The sequence below is a fragment of the Bombus huntii genome, chromosome 4, assembly GCF_024542735.1.
Source record: "Bombus huntii isolate Logan2020A chromosome 4, iyBomHunt1.1, whole genome shotgun sequence".
NCBI classification, from domain to species: domain Eukaryota; kingdom Metazoa; phylum Arthropoda; class Insecta; order Hymenoptera; family Apidae; genus Bombus; species Bombus huntii.
In genome coordinates, this window is record NC_066241.1 from 10,006,603 (window position 1) to 10,033,591 (window position 26,989).

The window sequence follows — 26,989 nt, forward strand, 5'->3', positions numbered from 1 at the left end:
TGTCCCGATAGGAATAATGCAATCGGTGGACTATAATTAAAACTTTCACGACATCATCAATTTAGCGAATTTAAAACACCGGATGTTCCGTACAGTAAAACGTCTCTCGTCACATTCGATCCCCATAAACCGTCAAACGAGTGCAACTAAATAAAACCTGTGTTCTGTTTACTTCGAACAGTATATGTATATATTACGTTTTTAATGAAATTCTTCAAATGATAGTTTTATTTATTGCCCTAGTGACAACTGTGTTGGTAATTCGATATAACGATATAAATCAGTCGATATAAATCATCCAACATGTTTCTTTCTTTCTTTTTTTTTTTCTTGCTTTCGTTTTATAACGCGTCTGCTTCTTAGAACTAAAGGAAAGTAATTACGTGAGAATTTATGAGAGTTTACTGACATAAAGTGTGGCTATTGTTAGAAGTTTGGTGTAATGGCTTTTGCTAATTGTAATGTTTTTGTAAATAACACGAACTACAAAGAGAATTTCTCTTTAATAGGTCTTTTACGTGACACTTTTGGTTTTTGTAAGAGCGCAGAATTTAAAGAGTTTGAACAATTTCGATGAATATTAATACAGTAAAATTTGTACTACATTCATACGTATATACATAGAAGTTAAATAAAAATTTCAATGGAAAATTTTGAAAGGAATCTTACGAAAATTGATTAATTATCAAAAGAATGAAGCTTTAGGAAATGGATTCGAATACGATCGATTGAAATAAGTATTAGAAAGTAGATGTTTATCGAGAAAGAAGCCAATTAAGTTTAAAATGTATTTAGAATGTCAATTTTTTTTTTTTTGTTTTTTTTTTTTTGTTACGACTAGTAAAGTCATACTGAACTCAGTAACAGTGTTGAGAACTTAATTGAATATTAAAATGACTTACCACATTCAAATTGTAGTAATTATGCTTGGAATTTAGTCTACCTTTGTATGAATGTCTTACCTGAAACAAGAAGAACAAATTTTTGTACATATCGTTAATTTAAATTAAAAAAAAAATACAATATGTAATTGTGTAAAATTACAATCGTAATGTATAGTACAGTAATATAACATATATTAGCGTTTGGAATTATTTGAATAGCAGTCATATATATCATAGCATATATGTCACCAATTTTATTACAGAGTAACAAGACCAATTGTTTCATGATATGGTTAATACAAGTTTCGTGATGTGGTTATTGCAAATTGATTTTAATTGTATCTATGATAATATTAAATTAATAGAGTAACAGTTATCGATTTTTCAATTTGTTCGAATAATTACGTATACCGTACAATATATATATATATATATATCGTTTTATTATGCATATAACATTCCTATTTATTATTACGTACGAAGTAATTTTCATCTGAAATTAATGTTTCTCAAATAATAATTTTGTTGAACAATTATACGTAATTGGAGTATATGAACTCCAGCAGGCAGTTTATTATACTTATAAATATAATTGTGCTTTAACTAAAGGACTTTAAAATCGTATGAAAAATAATGCTTTCCAATTTTCGTTGTCTTTCGTACAATAAGCTTTATATAATTCGAATTAAAATATCTTTTAAGTCGATCATTCAGAAAAATTTCACAGATATCTCTCTCTCTTATTGCTAGTCCTACTACATGCAAAAATGTTGACGAATTTGAAAACTCGACAAAAGCATTCTCTCGAAAGAAAAACGTTACGAATCACAATGTTCGTCGTCCTGAATCAATTATCTTCCTACTAACGCAATTTGTCGCATCAGTGAAATTAATTAGGACGTTAATGAATGCCAAATGAACGAAACGTACGACAGTTCAGTTTCACAAATTTCAGACAATTTTATTCAAGATTCCGAGCGTTGAAGGATTAAGTGAACTTGCCTTAACAAATCTATCAAGTACATAATTTCATTTATTGCTGTAGAGATAATCGCGTTGGTAAGTTGAGATGAAGAATTTTCAATTACAGAAGATTCCATTAAGACCAGAAGAGAAGAATGATTCCATTAGAAGCGTGAGATACCATGATGTATCCATCTTAAAAAATTGTCTGAAATACTTTATCACTGTCGAAGAATCACCGATCTTCAGACTTGGCGTTAAAGGAACGTCGTTGTCAGACGCGCTGCAGCAAGTGACGACTTTCATCGCGCGAGGTTTCCGGAACACGCTCGAGACCCGTGCTCCCAATTCGCAATCACGAATCGCCTATTAACGGGCTGACACTCGCAGAAGAGACGCGTCACCGCAGATGGATTCCTTGTCTCTCGCCATTATCATTATACACGCGCAATTTACCACGGGGGTTCACTTCCTCCCGCGTTTCTAGCACCGCCTCGTAACACTTCTAAGGTGTGTTCACGAGTTCACAGCTCGTTAACCCGGTCTGTTGTGGAAATTCTGCATGAACCGGTAACTCGACAATGTCGTTCGGCCAACTTCCAGCCATGAACGGTCTCTAATCTCCTACTGCTGCAGAATCGATCTTTGCAAATACCGCTTAATGACCTAACCAGATCTTTCTTTTACAATTCAATGGATGATTAAAAGTATAATAGATGCTTGTAGAACGCGGTGCTCGTATAACGCGATCAGAAAATTACTACCGCGTCCTTAAAAAAAAACGCGATTGGGAAATTGCTCCATAAAAAAAGTTCTATAAATAATACAGTGGAAAACAAAAATAAGAGAACAGGTGGATGTAGGTAGTTTAACGTTTAATTAACTATTGTTTATTAATAGGACATTCGATCGAACTAGTGTACATTTTTTGCGATACATCGAGCTTTATTTATTGTCGATTATTTAGATAGATTATTTAATGAATAATTGGAATTAATATTTGCATTCCTGCGTAAACAAGACGTATTTAATGAAACTTCATCGACGGTTCTATTTCCATTATCTGTATTCTTATTTTTGTCCTCGACTGTATTTCATCGATCGAAACATTAACCAAAGTTAATTTCGTTAAAAAATTATTAACGACGAAAAGTTTCATTTCATTTCTATACCAACTTAATGAAGTACCGAACGTTAATTAGTAATACGATTTCGGACCAAGAAATAAGGAACGACTATAAATGTTCATGATGGTAATTGCAGAAACCTTTTTTTAGAATTAGCACGGTACAAATATACGACGAATAAAGGCAAACGGTGTATCTCCATGAAAAAGTAATTCTTCGTCGCAAAACTAATAATGGCAAAGAATTAAAAGAGGCAAAAACGAAGTTAAACAAGTTTGAAGAAAGTGGAACAGGTACAGAAACGGCGCAAATTGAGAGTACATTTGCGACGAAGTGCATCAACGTAATAAATGATTCTTGTGTTCTTTTCTCTCTTCTATTTTCTTCGGTCTGCCCGCTGGAGGCGGTGACATTTTTTGCTTGGGATTTTTCACGAAAGAACACATGCCTGATATTCAGAGTGCATCCGTCACTGTCAAAGATCTATTCGAAAACGACGAGAAGAATAAGAAACGGCGCTCGGTAAATATACCCAAGTTGCGTCTCTAACGACATGAAAATCGAGACCCTTTCGTTTCATTTCAAGAGAAACGTCCTTCTTGTACAAATTACTTGTTTACGATCAATATTTGAGACGTCTAAAATTGAGCGTCTGAAACTCGCTACCTCCGGCTCCCGTTCGAAACTTACTGATTACTCTTCCTTTCTCCCTTCTTTGTTGGCAGATCTTTTCTAAAAATAGTCGTAATTCAATATAAACCTCTCAACTTTGCTTTCTAAACTTTCAAATTTAATTTCTTCGAATTATTATCCTCTCTGCTGATTAATTTAATCAAAAGGAAAGTGATGGATATTACATAAATAGAATTACCTAAGAACGGTTAATTAAGGGTTCAAATTGCATCAGAAAGTCGGAGAATAATTTTACCGAAGGCAAACACTACCTCATCCCGTGATATTTAATGATATGAATATATATAATATATATATATTGATATTTGGAAACTAGCGAGAGCCAATTGTTGCAACGATACACAAAAGCAAAATCTATGAATTAAGGAAAACCTAATATCTATAAGCGATATGCTTAGTTTTATAGAATCTACAAATAATACATTAATTATCTGTTTAAAAATTGATCAATGACGTATCATTAAAATTTTATTAAAGTACTGGTTTTTATAAATATGTTTTAGACGTTGCTACTTGATCTAATTACGATAGTTCCTCTATAAGTTTAGAAGAATCTTTTTGTCTACCTGATCTGTATCTTAAAAAACTGGGATAAAGAAACCTTTCTGCTTTGTTTCGTTAGGAATTTAGTTGAAAATTTATTTCATAAATTGTCTGACTCTTGCGTCAGCTTCATTTGTCAGTATTTCACTGCATATTTGTCCGTTTCGTGAAAATCAATTTCATCGTATTAATAATAAATACAGAATGTAATTATTATTTATCAACGCGTAACGTTTGCTTGTTGATTAAGCGGTTATGCATAAACAAGCATCTTGCAAGAAAAATATCAGACACAAGCAATCTAATGGATAATTCTCAGTGCGGTGTTACTAGCTGCCTCGAAGCGTTTAATATAAACTTTATTAATATATCCTAGGAAATTCAAATTCGAATTTACATAGAAACTTTCCGCGCAACATCTAAACAATCCCGCGGAAAAGCGGGCTCTCGTTTGCCACAGAATTCCTTGGGAAACGGAAGTTCCGCAGTCGTAGCTGCTCCACATAGATAACTGCAACTGCATCTTGCATACCAGAGTACTTCCCATTTTATACTCGTTTTACTACTTCGTTATTAATGTTTATTATTCTACGTTGATAAGTTTCAAGACCACCTAGTACGGTACATGACTTACACAATTACGAGTGAATTTTATCTAAGTAGAATCTTCATTCAAACTAGCAATCTCATGCAAATATTGATGCAAAGTAGCTTATTTACCTTAGGAAAATGCATAAACTTTGCCCACAGGTGTATACACGCCTATGTATTAGATGTATACATGTATGTGGATACATTGTAGAAGTAAAAATTACGAAAAAATTGAGCGAGATGAATATATATCCTTTCGTGTGATAAAAATCTTGCAATATACACATATACGTTGGAAAGGGAAAAAGTTGCATTGAAACTACAAGATGATATACAAGATATATGAAGTATTCCAACAACCAATTATCTATTACATTAATAATCCTCCATGCTTAACAAGATTACCTTCAACACAACTATTCGTGGTATACTAATTATTTGACTAACAATAAGTGCATGTATATTTGTAGTAAAATATACATTTTTAAACTAATGTAGGATCTTTACTACATGTAGTTTATTTACAATAAATGGATTAAACAGATGTTGATTAAACAGGGAACGATGGTTGTTTAACGCGAACTAATCGCAATAACGTATTATAATTAAGACAACTAGATAATTAATTTGCTCGTAACTCTCGTCACCACGGATTCAACTCTCTCTCTCGACAACGCAATTCGCACTCTCTGATTTCTCAACTCACAGTGAATGTTAATTCGTTTATGTCCTTTGGCAACCCCTTGTCTTTTGTCTTAGCCTCGTGTCTCTTGTCTTAGCCACACCACGCACGTGTTTCGCAACCTCTTGTTTATAATTCGCCTGACACCCCCCCCCCCCCAGGCCCCTCGTCCAAGATACTACACTAGCTTAATATTTTATAAAAAAAAAATAATCGCGATAACCCTATTTCAGCATAATACTGGTCAAATTTCGAAGAGGTTCGTATGACACGTATAACATATTCATAAAATTCTCCTATATGGTAAACGTTCAAATACTTCGATGAATCATCATATGTCTATAGTATGAGCATTGATATAAAGATTTATAGTATTATTATATATACATATGTATGAACTACTTTTCATCGGTAAGCTCTACGATATATAAATCTGACCAGAAACCTTTATAAAATAATTTCACATTTATCCGTCAAATGAGTCGCGACTTGCGAAACGTTAAATAATTCCGAACGATTCTTAGCACTTGCATTCCTCCATCAAGAAAATATCATCGCGAACAATTAATTCGTCACTTTAGCCAGAAATAATTTGATTAAGCACGTTATTAAATCAATATAACAGAGCTTGGTTGGCGTTTAACGGGCTCGCAGAAAACTTCGCCATTTCGTAATCCCAACAATCGTTCGGAATTAATAAGTACAAACTTCGTTGGCCTACAAATCAAATCTCGGCTTGAAAACGATAGATGGGAAAACGGTCGGAAACGCTTCAAATATTTAAACGTCAATTCAAGCTCATTACCAATTTCCTATTCATCGGGTTCATGCTCTCGATCGTACTCGGCTCGCCAGCCAACGTTCCGCTGGCTGGTTCCGCGCTACTTCGCGCGCACTTTCATCGCCGCCTCTCAAAAGGATACGCGAACTTCGCGAATTTACAGTTCGTTAACTCGCCCCATTGCCAGAATTGCAGCATCTCCCGCGAGCTGAATTTCAGAATTCGTAATTCATCCCTTTCTATCTCTCGTTCCTTTCTCGTCCATCCATCGTCTCTGCTTGATACTATCGTGACACCGATTCGGTGTAAACGCGAGAGAAACGCGAGATATCCTCCCTCTTCGAAATAATTATTTCATGTCGTAATCAGCGTGTTTCCAAGCGATCCTTGATACTTTTCGACGAATTTTTCTCGTAAAACGAGAAGCTCGTGATAAATTTCTCTCGTGCACGTCCCATTTGTTCCGTGTTTATTGGATATCAAATCTTTCGCTTAGTTTTATATATTTTTCACTTGAATCTCTTTTATCGACCTTTTTATTCGTTGTTTTCGTCCGTATTATTAATGTTAGGGATTTTAACTTTTTCACGAGTTAGATCACTCCGATAGTATGTTGTATCTATTGCTGTACTATATAGAGAGTCGTGGAATTTGTAGGAAATATTTATAGAATTGAGAGAAGTTTGTGAAGAAAAATATTGAGTCTCGAGTATAGCTATTTACACTCTGGAAACAACAATCTCGAAATTCGTCTAATTTATAATACACAAACATTGACAAATATAATGACTTTAAAAGATCTAGGAAAATATCCTGATTTCCTTATGAAACGTCTTTCCACCAGAACGTACGTTCCATTTTCACAGTATCAAATTTTTGTAATTATATGAAAGTACCATACATTCAACGATACTAAATTTAATATACTTACTCGAATATAAATAATCTATCCTACGTACAATAAAGAGATTAACCAGAATTTACAACATTTTTATGCCATGTTTTTATGCTACGTTTTTCCTGTAATTGCGATTCTTTCGAATCTTACAAACACGTGCTTGCTGTCATTCCTTCCCAAACTTATCCGCGTTTAATAAAAATATGTTCGATTTTCGATTATTTGTTTCGTCTATACGTCTAAACGTATAGGCTAAAATGCGACAAAACTCGTGTCTCTTAATTTCATTTCGTTCAACTCTTTACAAATTTTGACAGCTTAAAACAACGGTATACAAAATTCGTCCAAGAAGCGAGAGCTGTTTGATTTCTCGAACGAGCGATTCGTCCAGCAAAGAGACACAACCCCACTGGTTAATAAATATATAGAAGCGTCTTTTATTTTACTAAACCGCTGAATGGATGAACCGCGTGGACGCCGCAACACCTTCGATCCTCACGAAGCTAAGTACATAACCGGATACTTCTACGACACGAAGACTACAACAGGTTCACGAGTTCGCAGCTCGTTAAGTTTCGCGTCGCAACGAGCGATGAGCTTGAGAAGGGGTGGATGGTTCGCTTATGCCATTGTGGCAAGTTCGTGCCATAACTCGTGCCTGCCGCGGCAAGCCAAGACATTTTAATTATCTTTCGAGCACGTCTCCCCTGTGATGTTGGATGCTCGAGCTCCTTACGCCTCCAGCCTCGGCCAGTTTTTCTCCGAGTACCGGTTTCCCGGCGATCGTTACGCGACCGGCCAGGATTTACGGACGCTAGGCGCTCCACTTTAGCGAAATGAAACGATATTCTTCGCCAGCTCACGGTCGGCCTCGCGGCTAATATCCGCGGCGCGGATTTTCTGGCCCCGACCGCGACGATGAACTTGTTATTCCGTTCCCGGCCGACGAAACTTTATTGCTCGACCCACGGTTCGTTAAATTCAGCGCGTGTTACGCCACGACGCGCCGGCTGCTGCCACCGACGCCACGACCTACCCGCTGGTTCCCCGTCTTCGGGGCTAATTACGCAGGCCGATGCGCCGTTGTTAATTGTGTTTTACTTGCGTTCTGGGAGATAGCTGCTCGGCATTCTCTGTTTTTCTTCGCCTCGGTTCGAGCCTCCGTCTTCGAAAAATCCGAGGTATTCGAGTAATTGTTTGGTACTTTAGCGAGAGCAAGAATAGTGGATGGATCGTAGGCAGAAGTTTGGTCTTTGTTAATTAGAAAATGATTCGCAGGTTGGAAGAGACGAAGCGAGCGTACGGTGCGAGATCGCGGACAACTTGGTACACGGCAATCGCGTATTGAGTGGATTGCCGGCTTTTTGTTTTCTTTCGTCAATTTGTTACGAGCAAAATTTACGAATCTGTAGGTCGCGAGGTGAGAACGCTGTATTGTATTTCAAAATGTTACGCTACATAGAGGAGACGTTAAAAAAATGTTGGAAATCAAACAATTGTTTGTGTAACCTTTTATGATAAGAATATGAAAATTATCTTACACGAAATAACTGGGCCAAATTATCAGAGGAACGATTACCGAGATAAATTTTTGTCTCAAAGTTTCACAACTTGCATTTCTCGATTTTATTATTCAAATGACTGTGCATAAACAATTGTAAAAAGACAATACCGACAGTAAAATATAATCGTCAAAACTTTTCACAATTTCCTAGTGATTTTCCCTTGAACATTCTGATACTCATTCACCCAAGTACTCTACTATTTGTAGAAATTCATCATGTTCTATATGTTCCAATAAAATTAATCTTCCAGATTCGTCGACAAAATTCCACGCTCTTCCGAAGCAATAGAAAATATGCAAAATCATTTCACTCGAAATAATGAAAAACCAACGTAACGTTAATATCAAACCTCAGCGAACCTCGAAAAAGGAGATCGGCCGATAGTTGCAAGAATCGATAGGGCGTACGCGCTGCGGCGAAGCGGTATGGTCAGTCGAATTTCATTAAATCGAAGCGGAAACAACGATGTTCCAGGAGAAGTCGCTCGTCCGCGTCATTGCAGCAGTTCGCAATGTCGGACATAACGACGCGATTCCACCGCTGCTGTTCAGGCTCGCGTGCAAACCGGTCAACCGTGCTGATTTATTATTCGTAGGAAATTTATTATTTACACGTAGTGGCCGTCCACTGGCGGGGCGTTTTCCGCCAGTCCGCGGGGACTGGGCCGAACAAAAGGGAAAATCTGCCGCGCGATAAATTCCGGAAATCAATTGGATTCGCGGGGGACGGCGGCGCGTTAACGGCCGTGCCTGGCTAATATAATGGCCGGCCGATAAATAATAATTATTGCGAAGCGAGCTAATGCGGCACGCGGAACGCCGTGCTGCCTCGTGAAAATATAGTCGACGCCAGGCTGATAATTGCGTTTCGAAGCGGCTCGGCTCTCGCGCAATTTCCGTTACACCGTGCATCGTTGTACTCCGGGGGCTGGCGGCGTTGTTCTTCCGGCGAATCGAGAACGGAGCACTCTCGAAACGAGGCGATTCCCTCGACGCGCAACTCCAACGATTACGCGCTTCTGTGTTCTTACGCGGTACACGAGTCAACGAACGGCTAATAAAGCAATTCGATGTTCTACGAGTATTGTATGTCGGAGAATGTTGGTTTATACAGCGGAGGAACGGTGTTTTGTTTGGGAGATTGGCTGGCCGATGTTGGTGAAATCTACTGGAACTCGATGAAGATGGTTCTAATAGTAAAAAAATAGAAGCGAAAGGGTTCCGGGTTGGAAGGCGACTGTATTTTTTGGGAATATTCAGCAGAACAGGCTTCAAGCGGTTTTGTTTGTTATCACTGCACTGTGACTGCAAATGTTTACGCGAATTCATGTTTCTTCTTTTTTTATTGTAGATACAAAAGACGCGCGGGTATAAATAAATGTTTGCTTCACTTGTTAAACATTATAGCAAGTAGAGAGATAATATTTTGCATATTATGTACGACATTCTACACGTTTTTGTATCTCCAAATTTCTTACAAATGCCTAGAGACCTACAAGAAAAGCGTACGATACCAAAAATGTATAATAACTTTGTCTGCATGTAAAAAACAGTCAATTTCAATAAAATAGTTACTTTCTTATAAAAGAACAACGATACTAAATAATACTCTATTGAAATAAATATCAACACGTATGCAGCTCGTCAGAAAAATGTACAACTGTTATCACTCTTAAAAGCAGAACACGATAAATCAGCTTGCAAAGGGTAAAATACAGGCGTATTTTTTACGTTCATCGACCCCGATACATTTGGCCTACGTACGTTCCAACAAAAGTATCGATCACTTAATAACTGCTCCAACTAACTTCCAACTGTACGCCATTCTTCATTCGAAATTAGCTTCGGGATGAACCGTCAAGGTATTCGTACAGTGAGTCCGACCCCATAAATCGCGTTAGTTGCAAAGTTCCGCGTTATCATTACGCCGCAGATCGAACAGGAGTTCGAGCCAATTCTAAATCCTGTCCAGCATAAAAACGAAACGCTCCCCGGTGTCAGGCAATAATTGCGGTTCCTGCTTCAGTAGCGGCACGCAGCGCGCCAGTTCGCGGTTCGTTCTATCCAACGAAACGTCAGTACGTGCCAATAAAAGTTATCCCCCCGGCGATACCGACGAAGTACGTGCGTATTTTCGTGAAAAAAGGGTCAGAAGGAAGAAGGAAACCGCAGAACGAACGAAAGAACGGAACTGCAAGAAAAGAAAGAAAGAAAGAAAGAAATAGGATGAGAGAGTATGTGTGTGTGTGAGAGAGAGAGAGAAAGAAAGAGCGAGAGAGCAGGGAGAGAAGAAATAAAACGAGAGGCGAATCGTGAGCGATGAATGAGCAGGGATTTGGAAGATGCCCGGACGTCTGGCGTTAGCCATAAGCACGCCACGTGCAATTACGTCTGCCATGGCATCTGCATGTAAATGGGAAAACGGCCGTAGCTGTACGGCCGTATAAATCAAAAATGTAATTCGGAAAAAGGCAGCCGGTGGCTCACGTTCCACGTAACGTCGCGATGCGAAACCACTGGAAACCCTTGTCGAACAGCTAATTCGCAGGAGTGCAGTTACTTCGAGAGATCGCCTCATCGAGACAGACACACGGAGCTCTTCCCCTATTTTTCTGTCTTTTCCCTTTCGTAGTTTTCCTACACCTATACGCTTGGCCTATATACGTGTGTCCCTGTGTGTGTATGTGTGTGTGTGTGTGGCCCGGTGCGTGTTTCATCGAGACGACGACTCCGGAAACGAGACCTGGTCGCCGTTCGCGAAACGGGTACGCGATCGTGAAAGAAGATTCAATCGGCTTCTGACGCATTCTCGCGCGGCGAGTAAGCGCGAATGCAATTTCGCGAGCTACTGAAAATCGCAGACTGCGATAACGAGGCCGGAACGGGCTTCGTACGAACGGCCGTAGTAGCTTCACGCGAGTGTACGAAATAGAATTAAGTGCGGTGATAGAGGCCTTGCAAAGAGAAGGAGGAAGACGTAGACACGTGGAAAATAAGAAACCGGCAGCGGCAGTTCAGAGGAATGGAAATTGCGCGGAATTCTCTACAACGATCTCGCGTATCAACTTATCTTCTGGTAAGTCTGCGGCGACCGAATGGCGTGTAGAGACGATGCGATAGAGTTGCGAAAAAATGTCTTCCGTTAGAGCTCGTCTAGAACGCTTTTGCAGATGAGAGGGCAGAGCGATGGAAAGTGACCAATTTTGAATGGCGTTGAAAATGTGCAGTGTTCGCGAGTAGTAAAGTTCTGTAACTTTCAGTGATTCGGAATAACAATGGAAATTTATTGGTGAGATATAGATGTAATAGTAGATGTAATAGTAGATGTAATGGTACAGATGAGGTAATCAGCACGAGAAAGATACGGAGAGAAAGACGTGTAAGATATAACAAGATATGGGATATAAGATATAAGAGGAGAATTTAAAACACGTCGTAATCAAATTCCAATAAAGTAGGTGTATGGAAGACTAGTAGAACACGGGATAGGAATAGAAGTTTTGAAGGAAATAGGACGGGCGTGATGAGAGTGTGAAATAGGCATGACGAAAGACAGAAGAGTAGTGTACGATGTGATACCAAAATAAAAACATGAAGTCCAATGATGTACCTCTACCAAAGTTTTCATGAAGTTGCACATAATGGAGTTAGGAACAACAGTACGAATAACAATGGAACAATAGTGTTACAGAGAGTAGGTGGTTTAATAAGAAAGATAATAACAAGTAGTATAATTATGGTACAACTATAGTGCAAATGTGATTTAAACAAATATTATAAGAAAGGAGAATGTACGTGTGAAGTCATTCTAAGCGGCAAGATCATGGATTATGAATAAATAAAAAATTATTAGATAATTCTAGTCCGTCTCAAAAGTATAATAATCGTGTATTTGTTATGTGATGTGAAAGTTATAGAATACTAAGATTTATAGTTATAGATACATAGTATATAAATTGCATAGTGCTATAGACGGTATTACTTATTTAATGAATTGATATCTTTTATCTCTTTCGTCATCGTGCGATGACCCGTCATCGAAACGATTATTCAGAGAACTTATATTTTTTCTATTTCCCCGATCTATCATAATTTTCTCCTCCTATTTTTTGTTTCCTGGCACCGATAAATTTTTATTCAAGAACATAGGGTAAAAATAAATATACAAAATGGAAATGGACAGAAATATCCCATCGATCTTTTTGCGGGAATTAAAAAACAAATAGTTACAACATTAAACATGCATACGAATCGTCAGTTCTCTTGGGCACAGTGCAAGTTACAATTGCTCTTTCCGAAACAAAAAAAAAAAAAAACGTTCTGAGAGTAACTGACTGTTATAAATCATATATCATAAATGCAAGATACGATACGATGGGAATCACGTTGACAACAGATATAAATCCCAATCTATATTAAAATTTTTTGATTATTTATACACGTATGTATGTATGTATCGAATTTTTATAAATCCTACGCAACATAAATGTCACAGATGTATAAATACACATATAATGATGTAATAATAACAAGTAAATGTAATAATTTATTACCGATCCTACACCACATGAATCTAATTCACTATCGTATAACTATACGCTAATACCTTCAACTATTGATCCGTTATATTACGTTCATCTGCTTATACACGAAATACTATAATTACTTGAATATCCGCCAATTCGACTGCGATAATCCTATCAACATGGACAAAAAATCCGATTACGAACGATAATCTTTTCGTTAATATAAGTTTCAAACAATTTCATCGGACGCATCTCCACGAAGCACGATGAAACGAACATTTATTTAATCATCGGCATTCCTTCGATGACAACCGCAATCAATGGCGGCAATTTCATTAATCACCCTCGAATAATTAACAATCGAATAAATTCCGATACGCGTACCGAAACAGCCACGGTTATATACATTTCTGACTCGTACGTTCGTCATTTTGTTATCGATTGGACAACGTATCAATTTCGTATTCTTTTGCGTTGCTTGCTCTTCTTACTGCTAATTATTAGGTTGCTAATGCGCGCCTAATCACGCGGCTATTTATACATCACCGTTGAAAAGTATGTGGAAACTTGCTTATTTTGGACAGAATGTAATCTGATTACGGAACCACGGTAAAATTTGTATGACAAATAACAATTACATTCCATTATTATCATTATTTTAATGTTACAGCAGGATAAAACCCGATCGCAATGAAATAGTGGCATCCGTAAGAATTACGTTGAAAATGACAACGTGAGTTCGTGCTCGCCATCCATATGCAGATGCGTTAGTTATAAGAAATAGTAACTAGAAGATAGTCCTAGTTACAATCGATAGATTTAATCGATAGGCTTAAGATGCTTTTTTGTTTCTATCCCTAGTTTTTGTAAGAGCGTGCAATAAAGGTTTTTCTGGCTCAGAACGGTGTGATAGATTTATCCATTCAATAAAATAATAACTATTGCGATCCTACCTCTGAGTATAGAAATAACAATAAATTAAACAGTTGTGGAACAATTCTTGGACAAAATCGATAACAAATCATTTTGGAAAAATTCTTTGACGATACATTGTAACCTACAGAGCAGACGAAAAAAAGAGTTCTTTAAAAAAAAACAGCATCGTTATTAGTTCAAGTAGCAACACGTGTTTGAAAAATTTCAACGATAACCAGTAGATACCTCGACGAATCGTACATTAAATTTTGATACACTGTCGGTCAATCTTCAAACGAATAAATAATATTTATTATCCGTTGATTCTATAGAAGGATAATAAGTATTGCTTTTGGTCACTGGTTTCTCGTTTATTTATACATTTTACATTCATGTACCGTTATTATAAATCAAGCAAAGTGTCCTGATACTTATGAGCCACGGTATACACATAAATATGCGAATTATCTTCTCGTAATACAGGATCGATAAAACATGCGCAGGCTTGCAACAGAAGAGCAACGATATCGTTAATAATTTGACGAATGCAATATTAACGCATTTACGATCGATGACGTAGCGTTGCGTCCTTTTACAAATTACGAAAGGGAGACGAATATTGGAAGGATTTTTTGACTTTCCAATCAATCGTGTAAAGGCATTGTATTATGATTATTAATCACAATCTTCGAAGCTTAGTCACGTGTGCAAAGTAATGGCCTTTCTTTTCTTCAACACTGTTCTCTTCGAGTTATTAGTCGATTTAAAATTAGTCGTCCATATAGACGAAGAGATGCAAGATACAATGCAACAGCTACGCTCGAATTCTCATTTCAGAAACTTGTTCTCTTTTAGTAGGGAATTTGAAACTTCATTAATACGTCGAGTTCTCACTGGGGTTGGGGGCGTGTAACGAATCTTCATTTGGATTAGCCATTGTTGTTATACGATATACATGATATTTACTGGTACCAATATGATTGTTACAGAATTTGACAAGTAGCCGTGGCGATTAGATACTCGAGATGTTAATGACAATGATCTTAGGTTCAATCAAGCGAATCCACGGTCAACGGGATAGCAAATGCGTTTTCTTCCAAAGTCTAAGTCGAAATGAACTTACCGACCCACAATTCAAGTGTAACTCAACTTGTCCACGGTACAAGCAGAACTCAACTAACTCCCTCAGTCCAAGTGGAACTGCGCTTATATACGCTTCTCTATTTAATTATTATATTTTTAAGGAGAGCTATAAAACTACTTCATACCTCTGTTAGGTAAAAACGTCCATCTCGTGACCGTGGCTACGTTTAGCGACTCGTTGTGTCACTTCGAGCCCAAGCCTACTGTCATAAATCTCGGGCACACATAATCGGATTAAATCATAAACAACCACTTCTAAGTTTTGTTATTTAAGTACAGCTATAATAAAAAGTCTAGACTAAAATTCTTCCCAAAAATTTCAAAAGAAAGGCCCCGATGTCCTTTCATCTCCGACAAATAAATGAACGCAGTATAATGTACATACGTTAACGAGTAAAACGTAAAAATCATATGCGATGTCTTTCACGCAGTTCGATCGAGTTCAATAGAATTATTGATGAAAAAAAACAGATCTTCTGTGTTTATTCCTCCACTTACTGGAATTATCAATTTTATTTCGTCATATTAGACACGCGATATTTAAGTATTATGCGAGAACAGGGCATTTCGTATGCACCGATCTAATACATATCGTTAGGTGAAAATACTGGTTTAATTTGTTAACCAGAAAGGAGGAGTTATCTTGTCGCTAAGATTATCAATATTTGTAATATAATAATTTATTCAGACAGTCTGCGTTTCCGACTTCTATCTGGAATTCAATAGAGGAATATATGCTGCAGAGATTATCACGAATATCAACAGAGTTTATAGCGGAACCGCTGTTAAAATAAGGAACCCTCAATATTGATTCTGGAGATTCTGAAATAGGAATCCTAGGATCAAGAACTGTCTGGACGTACTGCAGAATTCGATAACGAGGTTTCAGTACCACTAATTGAAACACATTCATTCTCGACGTGTGAAGAAATGGCCAAGAAGTCGAGCTCGTCTACCGCAACAGTTCCCTTAGGTTCAAGAAAAATTGAGACGATCCTGAAAGCTTGAGGAACGGTGATGCTGTACCCAGGAAACTATTTTCAGGAACGCCGCACCGACTTACAATCTCAGAGAAACTTAAGCGATTTTGAAACGGCACAAAATTGCAACAGGAAATTAGAACAAGTTTCCTTCGTCAAAATGTGAGAGAAAAGTACGACTGACAGCTTCATAGGTTGAATTTAACGAAACAAAAGATATTGTTAATATCTTAATAATAAAGTTGTTGATATATTGTATCGAGTATTCTTTATATAATATTTCTTTTCATCCGTCTCTTATCTGAAATACCGTTGAAAGTTCTTCGGTTCTCATCTTGCAATGACAGGATGAATACGCGCGAAATTCAAGTTATTTAAAGTCAGTTCATTCGCAGTCAAAGTAGCAGGTTGATTAACATTGTTCTTTAAAAAACTGCTAGTCATTCGTCTCAAAAGATGAAGAAAAAAAAGCGGTAGGATTTTCTAAAATTTACGACAATAATACATTTTCAAATAATATTAAGAACATTGTATTTTCATAATAAAATCATACCGATTATAACGGGATAATATTTCGATCAACTTTACCCAGCAAAAGTATATTTATTTCGTAGGCTATGGAGGAAGAAACAACATTAATTATCAAGCACCATAAATTGTACCAAAAAGTGTATTTCATAAAGCAAACTTTTCGTTAAAAAGAAGCAAAAGGAACAAAGGACCAAAGCTGCACGGAAACTGCTTAAAAGTTTTAATTGGAAATGCTTTTTAAAATTCGTCAATATGGAAACGTTTCATCACTTATTGGCTAACTTAGAGGACCTTCGATAAATGCGCGCAGCTACGTACATTATGACGTACATTACGTGGTGCATAGGAAGTCTCCAACATGCATATGCTTTCTCGCATTCGAAGGCGAAGTACAATGAAACGAGTTTCGAGTACTTGTCGTGAAAGCATCGATTTTCGCAATAATCTGATTAATTGACTACCACTGTACTGTTGCTCGGTACGGTACGTACAAGCAATTTATGAATTTAAGAGGACAATTTCCGTTTGAAACGCAACGATAGGAGAACATTTCCAACTTGATTCTGCAAGAATTCTGGATTTAGTTCGAAAGATCCATTAAACACTACTATGCTTGTTACTTTCGCGGAAGATGAAGATGAAATCTTCTAACATATCACGAAATCAGGCACGCGATATTAAATACATAACGAGAAGAGATATAGCGCTACATTTCGATTATTTCTATTACAATAAAAAATTGATCAACGAGAAAAAGAAAAATACGACAGCCGTTTTGAAAATCACCTACAAATGGGTACTATCTTGCATAATAAGCTACCGTGTTTTAAGAATTCTGTTATAGAACTTTGCTCTATCGCCGAATTTCTTACTCTTACGCGAGACAATTTATCAACTTTAACTTTCATTTATAAAATTTCAGGTTGCAAACCTTTGGAATCGCACAGTACCCAACACGAAAACACTCTGCGGTCTAAAACACCGTATCGAAACATCGAATAACAAGTAGAATTAGCTTCGAATAAAAGCCTAATCATCAACGAAACTTTACAATCTTCTCCATGTTTCGATCGACAAATGAACAAGAAATGGCTCGCCAGTGAAACAACGAATTCGGTGCTCATAGAAATATGCTGCACAACGAGATCGATAGTTGAAACGCGGAAAGTGGGATCACGCGATCCGTGAGAGCGAAACGATGCTGGCAGGATGATCCCGCGGAATCGAAACGAAAACGAGGATCGTTCGTGGAACAGGCTCGGACAGTTCGTTGAACTCCGGTTGGCCGGATGCCTAACCAGCGTGATGGGCGTCGATTTCAGCGACGAGACTGCGAATGGCCCGGTCATTTCGACTCGCAATTACCATGATTCTCGGGACAAAGGCACAAGGAGACCGCAGACACTGGCATTGACATCTATTTGTAAACGTGAAAAAGAGGAGCAGCTGGCTGGAACGTCAAGACGTCGAATCACGTCCATCGTTACGTTGTCTCGATTTTTGTATCCTACTTTCGGTGCAAAGAGCTGGACAAGTGTCACCGGCAGATCGAGCACAATGTTGTAAAAAATGTGGCACGCCATTATCCAGTATCAATCTTCCCTTCTGAGAAGTATATTTGACATTATCAAAGTTCCGCGCGTCAACGTTAAAACGTTTGCTGGCGAATTTTGTTTGGAATTACAACGAACCGATAGAAAATAATTAAGAGGCTGAAATAATCATCGACGTGATCGTGAGAGATCGAAATTTTCGATAGAAACAAAAAAAAAAAATGCATTTCTGATCATTTTGGAGTTTATATCATTTATCGGTTGAACGCTACGAATTTCGAGAATTTACCATCTTTCCAGATACAGAGGAAAATAAATGGTAAAAATTGCCTTAAGTTGATTTGTATAAGGTGTGGCTATAAAAAAACTATAAAAATTACTACGAAAGTTTGACACTGCGAGAATGAATCGTAGAACGTGATAAGAAAAAACCGCTATTCTGGAAAATATGAGTATGTGAGAATACTTTTTGTAGCCACTGTGTATGTGCATAAAATTTTCCACACTTCAATTACATATATCGCGTGTTAAGAATTATTTCAATTATAATAAGCGATCAATTGTTTGATTTTAATGCGTAATTTCAAAAGTCTTCTCGCGTGTCACATATTGAAAACCACTGCCCTAAATAAATATGGATCTTGGCTTGTCATATTTTATACTCATCTCGTTTCTAGAAGAACCGTACGTACATCATTTTCCACTAAAATTTCTCATTTCTCGTCACAGAAGCACAACGGAAAACCCATCCCTTTATTTCGAATGGCTCTACAACGTCAGAAACGCTAGGGATAAAAGAAGCGATTCGATCACAGACCAGATTCGATCGCGACCAGATTAACTTGATGACCAAGATTTTTCAACAATTTCGAGTGCAATCGAACGAAGCATCGACGAAGTCGTCGGATAGCACGAACGAAAATAGTAGACGAAATGGAGGGAGCAAATATTTGTCGCAAAATTAACCCTCGATTCGACGAGTACTATCCTCGCATAAACGGATTTCCCTTGGAATCGTTCGATAAACTGCTTTCTCCGGGGCAACGGGATTGATTATTCATTCTGCTTGAGCGTCGAGCGAGAAAGGCAGCCGATACCGAACTCTCGTCTTCTGTGTACGTACTGTCAGTCGTTTTCGATACAAATTTAAATGAAAATGTCCTCGGCAAGCCTCGCCCCGATACATATCACCGATAACCACGCGGTAGTACGAAAGGCAAAAAAATGGAGAGAAAGAGTAAGAGGGGAGTAGACGAAAAAGAAAGAAAAAAAGGATACTCGAAGGAAACGATAAGCGCGCAAATATTGGCGTTCCTGAAATGGCAAGCTAACAGCTGCCTCGTTCGAACGAGTCCTCAAGAGTGCTTTTAATTCTGTGTACAGCCAGCTAGAAAATCGCTGTTTACATCGACAGTTTCGAGGGGGAGCGTTTGTTCCATAATTGAGACCCGAGGGCACGAAATTTCGAGATTCTGAACCCTCCGCGGGATGCAAAACTGCGATACGAGAAACGACTGGGCGAATGAAGATATGGTTTTTGTTGAGGTTATTCGATGTGTAAACAGAGAAAACTCGTGGATAAATTGTAAGGCAGAAAAAATATATTTAAATAGAAGTGTAATTATAAGTAAGAATACAATTTCAGCTGGTCCAGATCCGCACGCTAGCTGTGTTACCCAATAACTGAAAACCCCGAATCCAACGTCGTTTGTCTACCGTTTATGGTCTGTCTTCGTCGTAGTCTTTTGTCTACGCGCTGTCGACGATTTTAGTGCTTGAGAAAATTAAAAAGACCAGATGTAGAGTTTTCTTAGAAGTGGTGACCACTTCAACAATTGCCAATTGTCTGATTGAGATGAGATTCACGTCTAATTCAGGTACCAACAGGGCTTTCGACAAGGATGGGGTCCACCCGCCACAGGCCTTAGTCATCTTCACGACGATTGTTCCTTTTCCCTTGATCTCCAGGTACCCCTTACCAATCCTGATCTGTCCAGTTGGGGGCACGAAGTCCACGAACCAATGCCTGTCCGGAGTCACGTGACTTGAGGCCCCCGAATCAAGGTAGCTGATCCTGTCCCTTTCCATGTGACTGATAGACGATAAAGTTGACGTAGTGGTAAGTCCCTTGGACCTCGATTTGTCTTCTGATTCTCTCTCCCTTTTGTCTCTTTGGTTTTGCTCCTCCTTATCCCCACTTCCCTCTTGGCGGTGGTACGACATGTGGCCTTGTTTTCCACATTTATAGCACTTCTGGTCCTTTGGGTCTCTGTGCTTTGACCTCGCGCCATCTTTGCTTCGTTGAGGCTTGGGCCTCCATTGTTTCCAAGGCCGCCATTGCGCTGTTTTTCTCGGATGAGTCCGCGGCCGCATCGATCCTACTTTCTTCGAGTAGAAGATCGGACTTCACGACCCTCGCGGTTAGATCCTTATCGATCCTTGTTGTCCTAAGATATGTTGCGTAATTTGGGTCCGCCACGAGGCCGGTTAAGAGGAAACATGTCATTACATGGTCCTCAATTTGTATTTCTACGCTGGGCAACTTGTCGCATAGATCATGGATCCTCCCGCAGTATGTGGAGATATCCATGCTGGGGGTCTTCTCCATAGTTCCCAGTTCCCGCATGCATAAAACGATGTCCATCGACGTGGATCTCCCATGGACGTCTTCTAGTGGATTTGCAGCATTCCCTCGCTGTTTTCAAGGTCCTAATATCCCCGAGATACTCGGAGCGAACATGCCGGAAAATGTACGCACGTGCCTTGTTGTTGATTCTCATGCATTCTGGTCTCAACCTTTCTGCTGCCGTAAATCCTGGCTCTACTGCATCCCAGCAGCCCAGGAAAACTAACGAGGCTTCCGTCATTGTCTTCCAATATTCATAATTCCCCTTTCTCAGGATCGGCTTCATATCCTTGTCCACATCACCTATTCCCTCCTGGTCGACCATGGCATGGTCTCTTCTCGGATAATCTCAGAAAACACAAAACTCAAAAAATAATACTCCTTATTATCGCAGTTTACTGCCCTGGGTCCATAACCTGTTAATTGATGTAGGATTGGGGCTGATAATTAGTCGATTCATGGGGCATAGCCCGTTTTAGGTGATCGGGCATAACCCGTATTACTGACGGGAACTATGACATGTCTTTGGTTTATGTAATCGGTACACTCACAGCCTCCCCCGGATTATTCTCACTCGTTAAATTGTCCATGAAGTAGTCAGTCTCCCCTTCATCGTTTTCGCCATCACTTTGGGTTTCGACGTCAGTCCAGTCAACTCCCTTTCCAAGTTGCACGTTGGGTATTCGAGTGACAATAAAACGTTAAAAAGTGGATAACATCGCGGCAATAAAGTTAAGCTAACATCTGACGATGTTTATGTTATTGCACTTAGACACGATAATCACAGGAAAAAGACAATTTCGTTGACAAATATCACTTTACGATCAAAGGGGAGTTGTACAATATTGTAACATAAAATAGCTAAAAATAGGGAGAATCTGTTAAGTTCGAAGATACAGTTGACAAAATTTTGTGGCAGTCAAAGGTAGAACTATCGAGACAAATAATATTTTAGTATTACAACGAGGGATATTTCTAAAATTATAGAGAGGGTAATTCTACAATCTGCACTTATTTAAAAAAATTATGTGATTTGTATTAATTAAATATGCTATACAGAAAATACCACCATTGTCAGTCACCACTAGTTATAATAATATTAACGAGCCAAAGTGTAAGATTGATTTTCAATGGAACAAGAAAATAATTCTCAAGAAAATTATAGTACACGTAATACACGACTTAAAAATTGCTATTTGAAATTAATAGTAAACCTTCATACAGGTGTTCTTTATAGCATTCGTTACCGTAAGTTAAAAGAATGCAGAGCGTGAATGAAATCATGTCTAACGAGTATACTTTCTGTCAATACCGCGAAAATGACCAATAATCGATGCTGCGACTGATAAATATCTATTCACGTTGGCAATCGTCGAATCAATTATTAAAAACGAGCTCGCATTATAATATTTGATTGTAAATCGTATTCGTTGACGGGATAACAATTTCGATCGCATGACAAATCCAGCCGTTTGCCATATTACTATCGCGCTGTCCGGTGAATTAATTATTAATTCCTACTCACAATTATTGCGTTGCGTTGCACGCATACGTAATCAACGAATGTTTGTTGATTCTGTGTACGGTGCACCGGTACACGCATTTGCATGGAAAATTCATCGATGATTTCATTTTTGAAATATCATTAATCAATACCCGACAACTTTCGCGAAATCATTTACATCAAACGTTCAATCATTGGAATAATATTATCTCATTGATTAAATATGTCACGCGTGTGTTCCGATATCTGCAATATTTTACGATTGATTTTGGAAATGTCGACGATCATATTGGCATGCAAATAAGAAAATAAAATGGTTATTATAATGTTTGTGTGAAATGACGAAACGAATAAAAAATTGCCAATTAGAAATAATCAAATAATCGATGGAGAACACTTACTGTTCTTGTGTCATAATCACTGCATCCCAACTTTTATCAAAGTCAATGGCTTACCTGAAATAAAACAGAGAAATTGTCATCGGTTATTTCTTTCCTTGCTATGATGAAACTTAATAGTCAGATTGGATAAATAAGGAAAATTTTTACAAATTTTGTACTCCGTTCCAACATTTTAAACGTCCTCTTGCTTGAAGGTAGAAAAGTATATTATTATAATTGTGACTTATCTACCAAATGATATATATATCTATCATTTATGAACTAAACAGCTAGTCAGAGCAAACTATTCCATTTCATCAGCCTATTAAAGTTACCCTAGTTACTGTACACGCACAGAATTCTAATTGGAAACACACACACCGATAGAAGACATGATATAACTAAAATATTAACTCACGTAGCTATAATTAATACCATTTGCACAATGACAGTTCTGATACACGCTCTTCACTGCTAAACATAACGACGTATCAATAGCAAGTCATCAATAATTCAACTAATATCGACAATTGTACATTTCAATGACAGCTTCTACTAAAATATATAGGTCTTCTCCTTAAAATAAATAGATTCTCTTAAACAGAACATCACAGAACACGGTATCTGTCATGAAAATTTCTTCCTGGCAGAGAAAAGTCAATGATTTATTATTAATAAGGATTTATCTCGATAATAGGAAATTTTCTAACAAACTTCCACTCGATAAAACGTTCGATTTGTATCATTCGACGAGATAGCTCGAAATCCAGATCATCGAAGCAAGCGAATATACTCAGCGAAAATATTAGAATTCCTAGTAATAACAGATGTTTCGTCTGTGTCATAGATTAAGTGCAGCCCGTTTTCTTTAACGTTCTTTATTGGAAACTGTATATAAAACGCGTAACCTGAGCCAAGCTGATCGATCAGAACAGTGAACGAGAGGCTGTGCTGTATAAATCATGTAACGATAATGTTGCATTAAGCAGCAACTCCAGGATACGAAATATTTTGTTCTCAGTTTTATGTTAGAAATGTTGGTTCTAACAGGTACGGTACATAAGTCTGTTTTATTAAGAGACAAGATCAGAATATAACGATTTATTTCGAGGTAAAGTAGCGGGATAATGTTTCTGATTACTAACAGTGATTTATGAATATCGATTTCGATTGTAATAATTATCTGGCATTGTATGTCGTTTATTAATATTCATTCATTCATTAATTAATTGGTATCATGTTGGCCACATATTACACATATTTCCATCAGTGAAAATACCTGGGAATATCTTCGTAATAACGAGCGATTGATTTTTTCAAATATTGTGCAATTGACTTTCTTTATTCGCACATCTGGCCACAATTAATTTTTAATATTAGTTGACATCATGATAAATGATTTTCCATATTGTCAATTAATGTTGTATGTATACGCGTTACGAATTATAGCGCGTGATACTTTTTACAGTCATAGCTCACATTTTTAGAAAATGTTCACGTAACTGGGGGATGCATAATTACGGTGATAGGACAAACGATATTTCGACATTGCGGCACACCGTCTCTAATCACGAACATTGTGATAATAATTTTGTCAGTTCGTGCATCGACTCGACGTCTGAACAAAGTACTTACTGTTTGAAAGATATTAGGTATTATTAATTGATAATTAGCTGGTGTACTTTATCCTCAAAGTGAATGCATTATGAGTTTCGAAACATTCTCAGTGATAATGCAGTTGAAGCATAATTCAATAATAAAGCGGATTACGCGATGGGAAAGTATACGCAATTTAACAAGCAAAAATAGGACATTTGCATAAGGAAAATGTATTTTTTATTTTTGGAAAATTCTGTATAATACAGCGACTACAAAAAAGTATTTGTACACATTCCCTTACTTCTCAACAAGGCGTGTTGTTTTTACTAAGTCCTACATTTCGTTTTCACAGCGTCGATTTTTTGTAACGATACGAAGTTTCATATATTTGAACTTAATTTATCAGAACATAAATTTTATAACATATTAGGTTATCCGAAAAGTCTTGTTCGTTTTATAAGATGATAATAGATGAGCAACAATTTCTGTTTTATATTATTTTATTACATTAGGTATGATCCATTTCGTTCTATTTCTATTACTATTTTCGTGCATAATTCAATAAACTAATATAAAACGAAATACATTATGCGTCTATTATTTCCTTACAAAATGAAAGAAACTTTTAGGACAATCTAATACATACATATACAGGGTGGTTGGTAACTGGTGGTACAAGCGGAAAGGGGGTGATTCTACGCGAAAAAAGAAGTCGAAAATATAGAATAACAATTTTTCGTTTGAGGCTTTGTTTTCGAGAAAATCGACTTTGAATTTTCGCTCGGTACGCGTGCACTTTATCGCGTCTCGTTATAACGGATCCCACTGTAGATCGTTGTCTCGATGGAAAAATTACAAAAAAAAAATTTTAAAAAAGAAATTTTTATTCTATATTTTCGACTTCTTTTTTCGCGTAGAATCACCCCTTTTCCGTTTGTACCACCAGTTACCAACCACCTTGTATAAATAGTTTTGTAGCCACCAACAAACGACGTGAACCAAACAGCACAAAAATAGTATATTACATGTGATATTTCACCGATGTCAAATTTCGACAAATCATATTCCAAAGTCTCGTCGAGTAACACACAATTAATACTTCACAATTCCAAGGTTACCAATGCAACAGATTCCTCGCGAAACAAAGCAACAGAGTACAAATTCTAAAAGCATTCAACAATCTCACAAGTCCTCCATTGTATCTAGCCCGCCAAGTAACAATCATAATCCGAACACAATCACTTTATCCCTACCAGAATTATTTCATTTAACGAGAACAGACAACACATTTAACAACCTTCGTTGAAACCATAAGCAGCGGGGTAAGAAACGTCGGTATGCGAACCTGAAAGAATTCACGGAGACGTTCACTCGCTATTTTTGCATTATGATCCTCGAGGAATATCCGTGCTGTTTCCACCACTTCAGCCTGTCGAGTGGCTCAAAAATGAGATACTCGAGTGGCAACGAACTACACCTTCCACAGGCCGTTTCGTGCGGACTTCTACTTGAAGAACTCGCCGAAATCTTGTTGATGTTCCTCGGTCGAGCAAAGAAGAAGAAAAACAGGTAGGTACACGGCCAAGGGTCGTTGTTGATTTGTGTTGTCTGGTCAATGGAACCGGTGGTTTTCAATTGTGAAAACACGTAATTAGAGCGAAGAGAAAACGTTAAGTCGAAAAGAGGAAAGCCGTTTGCTTTGAGGAACAAAAGCTACGGGAACGAAAGGAAAACGACTTAAACGAGGCTGCTTAACGTTGCATCAATTGTATTGCGTCACGAGTCCTCCAATGAAACAGTTACGTAATGCCTGCTGAATAGGGAAAAATCTTAATGTTAATCACTGCTTCGAGTACGGTATAATTGAGGCTCTGTGATGGTTCGAAGTAAACGAAATTTTTATGTCTTAAGGAGGCGACACGATTGTATTTATATCGAAGACAAAACGAAGGCGATGTACGGTATTATTTCTCAGGTAATCGTTCATTAGGTTTTCGTGAGTTGCGTGACTGAAATTTGGATATGTAACTTTCTGGGAATTTTATAACTATACTTTTAACGTTTGTTATTTTCGCAGTATCTAGCAATACGAAGACTATTAATTTCCTTTTCGACATATACATTCCTACTATGTTTATGAAAACAGATTCACTGCTCGTTTAGACTTCTATGTCTAAGTTCTGTGAGTAAATTTAATTTTTAATGAAACTTCCTCGAAATTGCGATATTTGTCTTAATCCTATCTATATTATACTACAAAAATTGTATACGTATGTTTAATCAGATACGTCTACTCTTATAAATGATTAAAAATTTACGGCTAATTTTGTAAAGATTTAAAAATTCGTCGCTCTTTCATTCACCTAATTTAAACTGTACTGTTACATGTACCTGTACGTATAATTTTGTTAATGATCGTCTTAAAATCAATTTTTGTCAGAATATCATACGAATAACGTCGCTCTATCGAATTTATAGGATTCATTTACTTTTGTCTGTTGGATTG

At 37.5% G+C, this 26,989-nt stretch overlaps 1 protein-coding gene across 1 annotated transcript in view; it reads right to left on the bottom strand.

Moving 5' to 3' along the window:
- Positions 1-306: 306 nt before the first annotated feature.
- LOC126864723 (E3 ubiquitin-protein ligase MIB1) overlaps positions 307-26,989 on the bottom strand; it is a 346,017-nt gene continuing 319,334 nt past the window's right edge. The window contains exon 10 of the mRNA XM_050616336.1: positions 307-962. Coding sequence (XP_050472293.1) covers positions 959-962 — 4 coding nt within the window. The 3' untranslated portion in view covers positions 307-958. The remainder of the gene's footprint in view (positions 963-26,989) is intronic.